A 15785-nucleotide genomic window follows, 5' to 3' on the forward strand; every position below is an offset into this window, starting at 1 on the left:
ACAATCCTGCAGTGTGACTCCTCCTACAACGAATGTCAAAGTTTGTTTTTCAAGACAAGCCATGATCATAATTAATGCTAGAGATTTTTCTAACCTCATAAACCCCGGCCCTCTCGTCCACCATTCACGAAATTCATATGATACATTGCCTTTGCCACGATAAACACCAGTTACACCGCTGTTTCCATGTGGGTGTGTAGTGCTGCTTGCACTATTTTTCTTAAACACAGTCATTCATAAACTTTTAATGATAGCCAACATTAAAGCCCCGCATGCAATGCAGCCCGCAGTCATTGAACATATAATGGGTTGATAATGTAAAACTCCAGACAAGTTTACTTGCACGCACCTGTTTTTAATGCACCTTGAGTGTCGTACAGTCTGACATTAATGACAACTGAGTCACAGTGTGACATGATCATCATGTTCATAGAGTCTGACAAGTGCAATCCTAACGGACTTTTTAAAAACTGCATAGTGTAAGCCCGGCTTTAGACACTGACATGGTGGACAAGTCAGACTTGTAGCTCGCCTTGACACATTAGCTATTGGAGACTGCACTATTGAAAGCAAAGTAGAGAAACTCAGTAACCAGCAAACAATCAAACAGATTTACAACTCCACCATGTTTTGTAACATCAACCTAAACCGTATGCCTATGAACTGGATCAGTGCAGCCTAGATGCTGAAATTAAGTGTTCATGGGGAAGAGATCAAGAATGCTGTTTCAGGCATCACAGCAGTATATATAGGAAGGCTGTGGGTTCCTGGTCACGAGCTGTGATTTGTCTGCCCTGCGGACAGACGTGATGTGACTGGTGCCATCACACCTGAGGTTTTTCCTATAGTGAGATACAGAGCAATTTTTTTTGAAAGAGAAACAAAATGGTTTGGTTAACAACATTTTTCAAAATATCTTCTTTTATGTTCTGCAAAAGAAAGAAAGTCATATAGATTTGAAATGACACTTGGGGGAGTTAATGATGACAGAATTTTTGGGAAAAATGTCCACAATTAATTTGAGTAGTTTGATTTAGATCTTGATTTTTGCTGTCAAGTTGAACATAAATGGTTATGCAGCCATACACTATAGTCTGAAAACAGTGTTAAAATTCTTTTTAAAAAATCTAAAGAAACAATGAAGAGATTTTGGAGTTAAAGAGCATATTCATTTTTTTGCTGGTATTAGTTCAGACCCTCAGATGAGTTTGTTGCCACTGAGCTGAAAGAACACAGGAAGTCAAACTCTTGTTAGCTGTTAAAGAGTCTGTCTTCAAAGGCATGAAAGACACAGGGCAAAGTGCCAAGGAAAGCGCAAGGGATGTTTTTTTTGTTGTTGTTGTTTTTAGAATACACTCGTATGACAAATCTTGTTAAAATTTCAGTGAAAGAATAGACTCCTTTAGATGCTTTCAGCATTCTGAGAAAAAAAAATCACAATAGTTTGACTGGGTTTCCAGCGGTGTAGTAACAACCAGCACAAACAACGGAGGCTCAATCTTGTGTTCTCACACGCTGGGTGTTGCCATCTGTGATTCTGAACACCATGTGCTCCACAAGCTTCAGGGGAAGCCTGAGGTCTGGCTTGGAGGATTTTAGAGTGCCTCATGAAAAGGCTTTACCGTCCTTTTAGCATAAACACTTTAGCAGCAATAATAGACCAGGAGAGCTTCAACCCCATAAACATCGACCACAGCTGCAAACCCACAAACAGCTGAGTCTGGTTTTGGTGGCCACTCTTACCCCCCGTCCTCTTCCCGAACACACCAGTAAATTTCACAGCTGTGACTATGGCACGGGACCAGGTAGTGTCTGATGGTTTAAGATTAGCCACATGAAACGACTCTTCCCCATCAAGCATATGTGCAAGCTGTAAATCTCAGGGACACATGTCCTGAAGCTAATGAAGAACAACATTCCACAGCGTCTTAATTCAAATAGAAAAACTGTAATCAAAGAACTTTTGATGCAGCCTGAAGAATGTCTTGCCTTTGGGAATTGCTGAGATAAAAAGAAGGGACATGCCAGTCTGTAACTCAAATAACCCTAATCTCACTCTAAATTATCTTAATAAAAATGACACATTTGTTTCATAGTGTCACCAGTGAGATACTGCACTTCTATAGGCTTCCAAGAACAGCTTTCAGTACATTGCTGTCAAGGGAAAACAACAATTAGTCATCGCTGATCAGTCAGCAGACATTTGTAATCATTCAAAGCACTGTTTGGAAAAGGAATCCTTAAAGATGCATGAGGAAGGAGGTATTTTAAATATTTAAAACGGAGCATGAAAAGCTTGTTTATCTGGTCAGATTATTATATTTTTTTTAATTGCAAAAGTAAACTTTTTAAATGGGAAAGGATGGGAAGACTATAAACAAGTCTGAGATTTCATGGTCAAAGTGTGCAATACAACATACATTTTGTGAAGTGATAATAAAAATATATTAAAATTCTATAGCAGTTTTAAATACATAAAAAATTTAAGTGAATGTCATCACATTCACAGTATGACAAATTAATATTTATTTTGAGATTTACCCAGGATAATCTTAATGTAAAAAGGTAATCTTAATGTAAAAATAGAAATATATATATAGTACGTACTTCCCTAATTTTGTCAGTTATGCCCAAAACTGACTTGTGCATCACAGGAATTTGGAGGCTTTTCTTGGTTCAAATTCTGTAAGTGTCTTTGTCCCTTATTTCCGCTGAAAGACATTTATATTAGCACTGGCAGATCAGCAGAAAAGCAAATTTATTAAATTCATAGAAGCTATTATTGTATGTCTTGATTTATCAGCAAATGAATCGATGCTCTAAATATGAACCAGTCCATACCCTGTATCTCCACTTGCAATGCATATCAATATTGTGAATTCATTGTGTAATCATTACAACTTTGTCGTTTTAAATCCAGTTCTACATGTCAAATTTTCAGATTTGATGTGCAACCAGTGGAGTGGGCCCTGTTATACTCCATAATGTACAAATTTGGTAAAAAGGGTTACGGACCATTAATCTAAAAGTCAATTTGCTGCACATAAGCTGCTATCTGTACTGGGATATCACAGATGATCTGCTCAGTGAAAAATCCGCATACATGTTTGATGGATTTCTTTTTCCCCAAGAGGTGATAATCCATGGCCCTAAAGAGAGAATAAAACCCTTTTTAAATTTTTATTCATACTGCTTATTTCTTTTCCTTCAGCTTCAAGCTTTCTATTTATGTAATACTATAATTACTGTCACTTTATATTCAGCAGACCTGAGCGCTATTTATATCCTATCTTGATAGTAGCATTTAGACCGTAGGTTATATTTGACCTTGTTGGTTTTGTCAAAACACTTCACATTTAGCTGACTGTTTTGGATGGGGAGTAGGAAATATTTTGGATAACACTGCCTTTTAAGTGTAGATTTTAAGCTTACAGACCACACTTACTTTTATGAAGCCATTTAGATCAATTAAATGTAAAACCAAAAAGTTCAACATGAACTTATAGCCATTATATGAGAATCCAGGCACTTAAAAGGGCAGCAAAAAGGAATGTGAATTAAAACACACTGAACATCAGACTAATTAATCCAACATCATTCAGAAATCCTATAACTGGATCAGAAAATGGAACAACAGAACATACCCTAGCTATTCAAACATGGCAACAGTATGAAAGGAGGTTCTGCATAATAATGGCCATAAAACTGGCAAGCCAGCCAGTAGCTGATCAAACCAACCAATGTACTAACTGAAAATTCCAAAAACATGAGAAATATTACAAACAAAAAAATCTTACTTATCAGTTTCAGTCATGTGGCCTAAAATATATTTTCATATCAGCTTGTTTTTCATTACTTAAGTTTTTATATATATATTCTGATGTCAAAAAAAATCAGTGCTTTATCACATGAGAATGACTCAACTGTGACCGCATAGAATACACATACTGAAATAAGTCTTTTTAAATTACGACATATCTACATTCTGTCATGCAAAATGTCATTTTAAAAAAACTTTCAGCAAAACACCCAAAAGTCTTACAATGATCTTTGCTCTCATTAAAACAACTGTGGATAGTACTTAGACAGAAAAGTATAATGTCATCTTTAGTCAGGTAAATGAACAGCAATATCATTCTTCTACAACAGACACAGAAGTTTTAACTAGTATCGTCACATCTCACAGCACAGTAATATGTGAACACGGCCAAACAGCAATGTCATAAAACATGAATAGCCTATTAAAGCAAATTTAAGTGCACCATCATCTTGCAGTACACTTAAAATATTTACATTTTACCTGAATACATGAATCAAACATTCAATATGCTCTTCCTCATGTCTCATGTCGCATCAAATTAAATTGACAAAAGTCATTTTGAATGCATAGAAAACATGTTAGATGCAAGTAAAGTGTCTACTTTCATATTTCAAGTGACTTTTGTGAAAACAATATGGCAAAATATGGGGGAAATAATGTTCTAAATTGTAAAATTGTCATTCAGTTTAATGGTTCGGATTTTGATTTTAACATCTTCAAATAAACATAAAATAAGTTTAAAAATAAATATTTGTTTCCTTGGCATCTTTAAATAAATATTAGCTGTATTATATTAAAATGATTATGTCTTATTGCCTTTTGTAAAGTATTTAAATAATCAGGGGACTTTTGTCCTGAAAATGCAGTTTATTAGAGATCTTTCAGTGAACAAGAAACCATTCTGAAATCATATTTAAAAACTGATAGTCATTCGGCAGTCTGTGACATCATCAGACGGCACCTGGAAGACTGTGTGGTGCTGCAAGAAAAGGGACTTTCTTGCTCTTAAAATGTTTGATAATTTCACCTTTTCATGGTGTGGTAAACCTAAGTTACAAAAACATATCATTCAGTGAAATGGCAAAAAACAATATACTTATTCTGACCAGTGAAATACAAAAGTTAAAAATGAAAGTACTGCGAAAGATGATAGAGCCAGACAATTACTCGTAAATGATAGTCTGGTAGATCTCACAGAAGTTTCACCACGAAGATGAATAAAGTCAAGTAATACAGAATGAGCCAGACCGTTTAGGATTTTCTGAACCATACACAAACTTGAATAAAGTCTAAAATTATCAAAGTCTAAAAAAATTATGTTTCTCTATGATCCTACAAGAATGTAAATGGTTAGGGTTTTTTATCTAAAATGTTTAATGCCTGTTTATATAGAGATTTTAAAGGTTTAATAACAGTATCACCAGCTTGACCCCAACATGTCAAACAGTAAGACATGTGAGCAAAATTTGTAGCATGCATAAAAGCCTTAGCTACATCAAAAGAAAGACATGGGTTAAAACTTAGTGGTTTGAAGGATATCAGCAAAGTATAAAGATTTAGAAAGGTATGAAGATTTATAAAAGGTATACGAGGGCTGCACTGCATTCTTAAATATAATCTTTTAATTTGACATCAAATGATTCTTGTTTAAAATATGCCTAGCAAAATGTTTTGGTATAAATGTTACACTGAATGACATTTTAGTGCACATCTTGTTATATTTGACCTTGTTTGCTTTGTCAAAACACTTCACCTTTAGCTGACTGTTTTGGATGGGGAGCATGAAATATTTTGGAGAACACTGCTTTTAAGTGTAGATTTTAAGCGTACAGACGACACTTTTATGAAGCCATTTAGATCAAACAAAACCAATGAAATGTAAAACCAAAAAAATTCAACATTAACTTCTAGGTTTCTTCTGTAAATTATGAGTTAAATTAAAGTTATTTTTTGCTCTGAAAAACATAAAATTAAACCTATACATTGGAAACAACATTTAAAGCTGTATTACACTTTTATTATTATTGTTATTATTATTTTATGTATTTGAGGCTTGACATCCCCTTTTCGTCTTTGACCCAGTATACAAAAAGCAAATGAAAAATATCAATCAGCATCATCATTTTTTTCAAATTCACTTGTTTGAAAGCTGGCCCTTGACTTCTGTAACTAATTGAACAAAAGTCCGACAAGGTGAAGAGAAGCAAACTTGTTAGTTCCAGTGTTTTCGCAAGAGAACAATCAGAGTACAGACTGCAACCCGTGATTGTGTTAGTAACAAACAAAAGCTTAGACAAACAACTCATCACCTGCACTGCGAGTAACAGTGCGACAAACTCGAACGCTCTCTTTATAATCTACAGCGAGCGCAAGAACCCTCGGACAAGAACGTTGATTATAATGTGAAGCGTTCCAATTTTGACGCGTCGCGCAGGAATGTGGTGGATAACAATCCTCTTAGTATGAATGACGAAATTAAACGATGAATTGGACTTCTTATCTAAAAGCCCTCTTTATTACTTCACAATGTAACGGGCTTTGAAGAAACTTAATGTTGGAGGACATCACGCTAAGAATATCGACTACATTATTTTAAATACACCGATTCTCTTACCTTGAGTGGTGTCGTGGATTTAAATGACAAGAGTTTGTTGGTAACACACACTGCTGGTCCAGTGTCGTTTCTCTGTTGGATACATGGGAAGAGCAGCTCATTGTACTGTCATCCTGAGGAGAACACCTGGAATAGAGCAGACTCGTGCAGAACTGACACAAACACTTTTGCTATGAAGCTTACATAACACCATCCGTTGTCAATGACGGTGTCACAAAACCTTAAACGCTGCCTACATAGACTGCATATTTAGGTATCATAGTCAACTGAACTGACGAACAACGCGTCATTGATTCTGTAAAACATGCTGCATGTACCTAAAATCTTTAAAAATGCGGGTTAAGAACACGTCTATGATGTCCGTTATGCTGTCTATATAGGATGCTCACTAGATTTTGTACCACGGCCAGTGTGCTGACGTAAGGCATGGCTGGAACAACATGGAGTTTCTTAAAGGGCTATGGGCACATGTGAAACACGAAAACCCATTATTAAGCAAAAAGCAATTAGACACTTGAGCTTATGAATCTTACTTGAGCTTATATATCTAACATGTGAAATCAGCAAGTGAATTATGCTAGAGCTTTTCTAAGCACTGACTTTAGTTGATGTAAGTCAGTCCGCCTCAACATCACATTGACTGACTACAGTTTATGGACATACATCTGACAAGTATTAGAATACACCGTCATAAACCACATTCATGCTTGTGCCTAGCTAGATCTTATTGAAATAATAAAATGTTATTTTTTTAAATTCAGCAATCCCTTCAAACAATTCCAATATTGACATCATTTTGAAACTGCATTTGGATACAGAAATAAACACACTTGTTTATATGTTGTCACAAAAGATCAATGCATATTCAATTAACTTTGTCTACAAAGGTTTATTTTTTTACATGGTCTTTTAACTCACAACTCATAAATTATAGTTTTATCTGTCACAATTAATTATATGAATTTTACAAATTAAATATAGGCCTATCCTGAAACTGAATAGATAATATGGAAATATACATATATTTTGATTTTATACATTTGATTTTGATTTTCAATTTTAAGAATAAAAAGAAATGTACTGATGATAGAAATAGTGAACGAGGCATCTTACTCCAGAAAATAATAGGCTGTAGGCTAAATTAGTGTTGTTATTGTTAACTAAAACTATTAAAAATGAAATTAAGCTAAAAGATAATAAAATATAAACATTAGATTAAAAACTTAAAACATAAACAAAAACTGGAACTGAACTGTGATTTGGGCAACTAATTAAAATAAAGAGCTACTGAACTTGAACAATAAAACTGAATTTAAAAATAAATTAAGAGAGAAATGTTTTTTAAAATATGAAAATAAAAGCTAAAATATTTATACTGTAATATACACAATACTACGATAATGTAAAGACATTTCTGAAAATAACTAATGAAATCTGAAAGCACAACAGAAATGATAAAAATAGATTAAAGGAAGATATTTATTTATTCTAAACAATCATTTTCTTCAAATCCAAATATATGACTGGCCAATACAACAGCTTACTTCAAAAATATGCTACTTCTTTTAAATCTAAAGATTACACAATCTTAAAATACAAAGAAATGAAAGAGGAAAGAATGTCTGAATGACACACAATTCAATCGATATCCTTTATAAAGAAACCCTTGAAAAAGAGCCACAAATAATGATGTTAGGTAGGCAGAGGTGATATGGAGAATATCTTACACGGAGTGACCATGATCTGAAAAAAAGCAATAAGACAACTGCAAGTGCTGTACAAGTATGCTACAGAAACACCCATGCCACATGACAAAGGCACCGGAGACAAATTAATTGTTCTGCCCGTTTTCTTAACTGTTCAACTACACAAGTCCTCTTAAAATGACTTAAGGTTTGTGCAACTATTACTATTGCATTCATTCTTGTATGTGAGACCACTTCACCATTTATGTATTATTACAGAACATCATTTAAGCAGCTTTTGACATCCAAAGAAAACACCATAACATACAGTTTCGCATTATTGTTCTTAAAACTGATTAGCAACAACACTTCACATGAATAAAGGTGTTACAATTAGGATGCCACGTGAAATGTGTAGTCTGTGTCAGATCAGATACACGTTCAGTAAGTGCTGTTCTTATTTGAACATGTCATTGAAGGCTCGGCCAATGATCATCCTTCTGACCTCACTGGTTCCAGCTCCTATCTCATAAAGTTTAGCGTCTCTTAAGAAGCGGCCCATTGGGTAGTCATTAATGTAACCGTTTCCACCTGTAAACAGACGAAAATGTGAGTCAGCTAGAGCTTGAGTCATAAGACCTGGGCTTATTGAAATAGCGGGACTTAATTTGCTGATGATTTGACACAATCGTGAATTGTTCCATTTTTGAGCTTGTTGTCATAGCAACAGGACCAGTCTAACATTAGCTGTTCAAACTGTTGGATCAATACACAAGCATTACAATCAATCAACACATGATAGCTCAAGTATATCAGGCGAATCAAATTTGCATGCATGTTCAAAAAACAAAGCATAAACGGCAACAGGTACAAGTTTGACTTGTTTGCCGTTTATACACCCAGTAACTCCATGCTGTGGTGAGAATGAATAAAGAAGGTTTGGCCCTGACCTCTGCATAAGGTACATCAGGGCTATTTCTTGTAGCTTTTGCTGTGCTAACAATTAGGCACTCACCCAGGCACTGAATTCCATCCAAGGCAACTTGAGTCGCGTTCTCAGCACAATAAAGGATTACCCCAGCACAGTCCTACAATAACATCACAAATCAGTACTGTTACACACTCTGAAGCACTGTATGCATCATTTCCAAGCCGATATGTAACACTGATAAACGAAGCAGTCAAATAACATAAACTGGGTATAGAGCTCTTACCTTAGCACTGAAATGGCCTTTGTCACAAGCACGGGCAACGTTGTATAAATACTGTCGACATGAACTGAGACGTGTGTACATGTCAGCCATTTTTCCTTGCATTAGCTAGTCAACGGGGAAAATTTATTTGATTAATTTTATTGCCAAGGGAACAAATTTGTTAGATACAACTATTTGAAAATCTGTAATCTAAGGGTTCAAAGAAAATCTAAATACTGTAAATCTCCTTTGAAGTTGTCCAAATGAATTCTTAGCAATGCATATTACTAATCAAAAATGAAGTTTTGATACATTTACGGTAGGAATTTTACAAAATATCTTCATGGAACATGATCTTTTCTTAATATCCTAATGATTTTTGGCATAAAAGAAAAATGTAAAAAAGATAAAAGATATTTTTTACCCATTCAATGTTTTTTTGGCTATTGCTAAAAATATACCCCACCGACTGGTTTTGTGCTACAGGATCACATATTTATATTTTAAGATCAAAGATTGTATTACAGTTTCCACAAAAATATTAAGCATCACATTTTTTCATGGTTCTTTTATGAACAGAAAGTTTCAAAGAACAGCATTTATTTGAACTGGAAACATTTTGTAAGAATGGAAAAGACTTTCCTGTCACTTTTGATCGATTCTCGACAAATAAAATATAAATTTCATCCAAAAGACCCCACACTTCTGAAGTATAGTAATATGGTACTAATTATGTGTTTAATTAATTCTATAATGTTTATTACTGTTAAAGAAAATTACTATAAAGCGATACCTATGGTTTATGATGAAAAAAGGTTCCATTTAAAACCAGATTGTTGAGCGACACTTCTTAAGTCTGGGAAACATTTCATATTAAAAACTATTATAAAAATGTAAAAAAAAAATAAAATAAAGAAATACATGAACATGGAAAGACCATGGCCAAGTGTTTGCTGCTGGCAAAGAGTATTTTTATCTATTAATAGACAAATATTAAACATGTTGAACAAACAAATCCTCAAATATTTTGAAGTGAAAAGCATACCTGGAAGTGTCCGATTTTCTGTCCAAAGGCTTCACGAACATGTAGGTAAGGAATTGCATGGTCAAGCACAGCTTGCATGATGCTAAGGTAATGCAGAAAATGGTAAAAAATAACTATTAGACATTTTACATTTCTAAGCATGCTACTGAAAATAAACAGAGCAACAATTACCCAACAGGTCCAGAAGCCAGGACGAGTCTCTCTAAGTCCAGTCCACTCATCATAACATATACTCCTTTATTTAACGGGCCCAATATGTTTTCCTCTGAAACCACAACAGAACATTTTAAAATGTTGTTTGGACCTCCAGCATATTCAGACTTCAAAAATATGCATAACAGACTTCACACACTCGGGATTTGGCAGTCTTCAAAGATGAGTTCACAGGTGTTAGATCCTCTCATTCCCAGTTTATCCAGCTTCTGCGCTGTGCTAAATCCTGGCATGCCCTTCAAGAACACAAGCACAATGATTATGACATGCTTATCTATTGAAGCTGCTGCCTTCTTGATCAACGGATTAAAAATGAAACATTCAATCAGAATCTCAAAGCTACGTGTAATATGAGGTCAGACTGAACTGTAAACCATAATCAATCATTCAGTAGGACGTGGTTCAGCTTTTCTAACCTTCTCTACGATGAAAGCGGTGATGCCACGGCCTGCTGCCTCTGGGTCTGTTTTAGCATACACAATCAGAACATCTGCGTCTGGTCCGTTCGTAATCCAGAACTTATTACCGTTCAACACGTAATGATCCCCTTGAAGATGACAGATCAAAGGCAAAAGAAGGTTACAGCCAAACATGTGTTGATGGTACAGTAGATGCCTCAACTTCACCACTCCATGTGCAAGGTGGATCTTTTATTTAGACAGCCATTTAAAATTAGTTATGTATTCTAATGAAAGTTTTTGCTAACAATATAAATCACTAATATGTCATTACATTATAGTAAGTTTTTTTTTTTGCCCTGTAATAGTATAAGCATCACAAACCAACATTACAGACATTAATAAGTAGCAATGCACAATATATCAATAACTTTATTATATTGATTTTTAAAATGTATTAATTTACACAGTAAAAACAGCAGTACTGTGAGATTTTATTTACTTAACTGTTTTCTGTCAATATATTTTTAAATGTTATTTTCAGCAGCCACTACTCCAGTCTTCAGCGTCACACGATCCTTCATAAATCACTCTAATATGCTGATTTTGAGACTTATTACTACCAATGTTCAAAACAGTTGCACAGTTTAATATTTTTGTGAAAACAGAGACACATTTCCCAGGATTCTTTGATGAATAGAAAGTTCAAAAGAACAACATTTATATGAAATCTTTTGTAACATTATAAATGTTTTTACTGTCACTTTTATCAATTTATTGCATTCTTTCTGAACAAGAGTATTAATTTATTTAAAAATAAAATCTTACTGAATCCAAACTTTTGAAGGGTAGTGCATATCAAAGGACAATATATCTAACAAACCAGTCAACAAATAATATGCATGTATATCTAACCAGTTATGACACGTCCATGATGGCACTGATGTAAAAGTGCTTATTATAGCAGCAGACAGTGGTGACTACTATCAGAGCAGCATAGAGTGATAACAGAAGGCTAGTCACCTTGTTTTTTCGCTGTCATTTTCATGGACACCACATCCGAGCCAGCATTGGGCTCACTCATGGCCAAGGCACCCACATGCTCCCCCGTCATCAACTGAAGCACAAACATATGCATAATTGTGAAAAAACAACTGAACCCTAAAATCCATAAACAACCTAAATGCATTTAATTACTCTGCATTTACAGTGCAGAAAATGGATTATCTCTAATGCATCATGTAATGGGTCGGCTTTTTGAAAACTAGTTTAATAGAAAACGTAATAGACAGCAGTTGTTCCGCTAAATGAATAAATGTTTTGACACACACCTTCGGCATGTACTTCTCTTTCTGTTTCTGATTAGCATGTCGAACCATCTGATTTACACACAAGTTAGAGTGTGCACCATAGCTGAGAGCAATAGCTGCTGACACACGGGAGATCTCTTCCATAACAATCACATGATCGAGGTAGCCCAATCCGGTTCCACCGTACTCCACTGCACACATGGATAAAAACATCACAACCTTATGTTTTTCAAAGAGAATCCCATCAGACTGTGCTTAATATTTTCACATAAGCAATATTTTCAGCCTGTAAATGGTCCAACCTGGAGCAGTAACTCCAAGCAGTCCAAGCTCACCCATCTCCTTCCAAAACTCCTAGATTAAAAAAAAAAAGATCAGAATTCATTACTCAGGATTATAAAAGAGAGACTCCTGAGATACTTGTCATGTACAGGAACTCACCCTCATGCGGGGAAACTCGTTTTTCTTATCAATTTCATCAGCGTAGGGAGCGAGTTTCTCCTGACAGAATCTCTGGACTGTCTGTCTGAGCTGGAGTTCAAAACAAAGATGTGTGAGAAACACAGGGCAGACTGTCCACAAATAACCTGAGCTGCCAGAAACCTCAACACAATTTCATGATGCTAACTGTACACTTTTAGCATAAAATCCCTTACAAAAAAAATAATAATAATAATACAGTGGCAGTAATACCATGGTATAGTAATGGCATCGATAACATTGTGCTGCTGTGTGCTATAGTCGTACACTGTGGTTTTTTCATGGTGTTTCAAATATTATCAAGGTATTACAGTAACCAACATAAGTTTTTAGGCTACCTTTTCTCTGAGTATGCATGGAAGGCCAAATCAAAACAAATATTACCAATATTAGATCAAAAGGAAGTATTCCTGTCCAAAAGTACCTTTATGGCTGCAGAAATCCAGTTCAAGAAATATAGCCTAGTTGCAGAATTTAAAAAGTAATGATATGAAAAGTTATTTTTTATATTTAACAAAAGCAAAATACAATTAGTGCTGATAAATTAAAGATATATAAATCACTGACAGGACTTGGTTTTAATTAAATGTTAAAGGTTAAAACGTTAAAGGTTTAATTTTAATTAAAATAAGTCTCTTATGCTGATCATCAAGGCTAAATTTATTTGATCAAAGTACAGTAAAAACAGTAATATTGTGCTTGTTTTTTTTCCCCTCAGAATTACAACTTTAACTTCTATCCATTTCAAAAAAAAATTTTTTTAACTAGTCTAGTTTATCCCTGTGAAGGCAAAGCTGAGTTTTCAGGCATTATGCCGGTCATCACAATCATTTAAAATATTTCTTACTGAAATGTTGAAAACTGTTCTTCTGCTTTGTATTTTTCTTAGAGCTCTTTGATGACCAAAAAGTTCAAAAGAACAGCATTTTTTTAAAATATAAATCTTTTTTAACATTATAAATGTAGTTATTTTACATTTGCTGAATAGAAGTATTAAATTATTTTAAATATTTAAAGATGTCTGTTAAAGATCACTTCATCTGGAAAGCATCTGCTGTGTTCAAACATCTGATAGACATCTTTAAGATGTCAGTTTTACATAAATTCTAAATTATAAACATCTTAAAGACATTTTCTAAACGTTGAATGGAGATGTCGAATAGACGTCTCCATGATGTGTGCCATCAGGGTACTGAATTAAAATACACAGTGTAAAGAAACAGATTATTTCATACACATTTAACCTGGACATCATTTAAACACAGAAGAGAACTGGATCATTCATTTATACTGGACTAAGGGACCTTTCATTTCAGAACTGATACATGTCCAAAACACTATGAGAGTTGCATTTGTCCAAACGTGTGCGATATGTTCAACAGCAGATTTCTGTAAGTGGTGTTATGACTTTCCAGTGTGCTTTAATAAAAAGCTAATAAAGGACATATAAAATGATCCTGTCCAATCAAAACGCGCCGTCCGTTCACACCCACAACACACAGCATGTCCATTTAGCTCAGGCAGCATAGAAACAATGTCGGTCTATAATCTATTAAAACTTTAAAAAATATGTAACTTTTACCTTTACTTCTAAATGTAACATTGCTAAAATGTTCCGATTTCAGGGTTAGATCTGTATTTCGTGTTTTTAATGTCAGGTCAGGAAGACGACAGCTCTATAACAGTTTCGTGGGCAGTCTAAATGATTCTTTAACTGAAAATGAATAAAATTGCGTTATGCTGATAAATGCCTGGAAGCTATACGATTACAGTCTGAAATCCCTAGAGCGGAGTCAAAGGTCATCATGAATGCTAGCACAGCAAACTAGCTCATCACTGCGAAACTTGAACAAGATTAACAAGAAACGGAGACAATTTGGCTCCAGGTCACATAAGCGGGTGTGTGGATACCTGGACCTGCTCCTCGGTCAGACCGTTCACGATGTCGTCCACTGGAATACCTCCAGCGCATCCACGACGCGAAACATTCACATTTGACACTCTTTGACACAGACGCAATGCTCTTCTGACAGCAAACATTTTCGGAGCTGTAGCGAAGGCAGAACAAAACTGTTAAAAACTGTTGAGTTAATTATGCAGCTGCACTCGGGCAGATGAAGACTGCAGGAAAGCAATCCTGAACGTCATATGTTTTATAAATAATAGCGTTCTCCTTCTCGTGTTGTGTGCGCGACCTCTACCTGCCACTAGAGCTTTACTGCCACCTTCTGCGAGGAGGCACACACTACAGGACACTGCTATGACGACCATCACAAACACTGCAGGAAAGAAACATTGATTGAAAAATATTTTAAAACAGATTAAACAATATTTTATAATCTTTAACAGAAAAGATCCCAGTCAGTTAATAAACAGTAGCTTACATGTGATTTTACTTTAAAATGTTTTCTAGCAGCCTACATACAAATTGTTTAGAATTACGGAGAAAATCAATATTATATTTAACAAATTAGGGTAAAATATTGTTGACAACAGGGGTTTTAGGAATAAAATATGCATGCATTATCATTTAAGGTGAAATGGTCATTCCCAGAAGGTACATTGAAATATTTTATTTTATTTATTTTATGTTTATTTCATTATTTTTTGTGCCGTGTGTTATGTGTTTTGTGTTTGTATGACCAAAGTTACTGGAAAGGGCAATTCTGATGAATTTCAGGTCATCATGTGATCTTTCATTATCTGTCTTATTATCTGTGATAATAATAATAATAATAGTTGGCTACATTTTACAGTAACAACCAGATTTAATAGCTCCAACAGGTTGTATTATATTATTTAAAGATATAGAGTTTCTAAAATATAAAGTCATCAAAATACTTGTTTCACTGTATTTTTCCAGCAAGTTCTGACAACCACAACATCTATGAATTATATAGCTACCCTAGTAAACTTCAAATAAAATTAGTTGTTTTCAGTAAAGGATTAGATATTCAATCTGTTTTGGGCATTTATTTTGTGCATATTTTCTGTTGTAATTTAACATAAATCTGATAAACAATAGTT

The 15785-nt window shown here is 34.6% G+C and overlaps 2 protein-coding genes across 2 annotated transcripts in view; both read right to left on the minus strand.

The window, feature by feature from the left end:
- The window catches only part of bahd1 (bromo adjacent homology domain containing 1), a 35205-nt gene extending 28406 nt beyond the window's left edge, over positions 1 to 6799 (minus strand). Inside the window, exon 1 of the mRNA XM_059519118.1 lies at positions 6435 to 6799. The gene's annotated coding sequence lies outside the window, so the exon portion shown is untranslated. The remainder of the gene's footprint in view (positions 1 to 6434) is intronic.
- A 1100-nt stretch (positions 6800 to 7899) lies between these two features.
- ivd (isovaleryl-CoA dehydrogenase) lies at positions 7900 to 14950 on the minus strand. The gene is made up of 12 exons (XM_059519119.1): positions 14670 to 14950; positions 12720 to 12809; positions 12581 to 12632; positions 12300 to 12469; positions 11992 to 12085; positions 10987 to 11117; positions 10710 to 10806; positions 10529 to 10622; positions 10358 to 10439; positions 9334 to 9438; positions 9135 to 9207; positions 7900 to 8710 (listed from the first exon to the last, which is right to left on the minus strand). Exons 1-12 carry the CDS (start codon positions 14796 to 14798, stop codon positions 8577 to 8579), a joined length of 1251 nt encoding a protein of 416 aa, XP_059375102.1. The 5' UTR covers positions 14799 to 14950; the 3' UTR covers positions 7900 to 8576.
- Between the last annotated feature and the right edge of the window lie 835 nt (positions 14951 to 15785).

The sequence above is a fragment of the Carassius carassius genome, chromosome 31 (genome assembly GCF_963082965.1).
Source record: "Carassius carassius chromosome 31, fCarCar2.1, whole genome shotgun sequence".
Lineage (NCBI taxonomy): Eukaryota > Metazoa > Chordata > Actinopteri > Cypriniformes > Cyprinidae > Carassius > Carassius carassius.

Bases quoted from the DNA above. Each gene is read 5' to 3' on its own strand.
- ivd (XM_059519119.1), bottom strand. From the start codon at position 14,798: ATGTTTGCTGTCAGAAGAGCATTGCGTCTGTGTCAAAGAGTGTCAAAT. The intron at 12,086-12,299 runs GTGTGTGTCAAA...TTTGTGCTTCAG, and splicing joins AAGAGAAGTACATGCCGAAG to TTGATGACGGGGGAGCATGT. The intron at 9,208-9,333 runs GTAAGAGCTCTA...ATGTTATTGTAG, and splicing joins AAGGCCATTTCAGTGCTAAG to GACTGTGCTGGGGTAATCCT.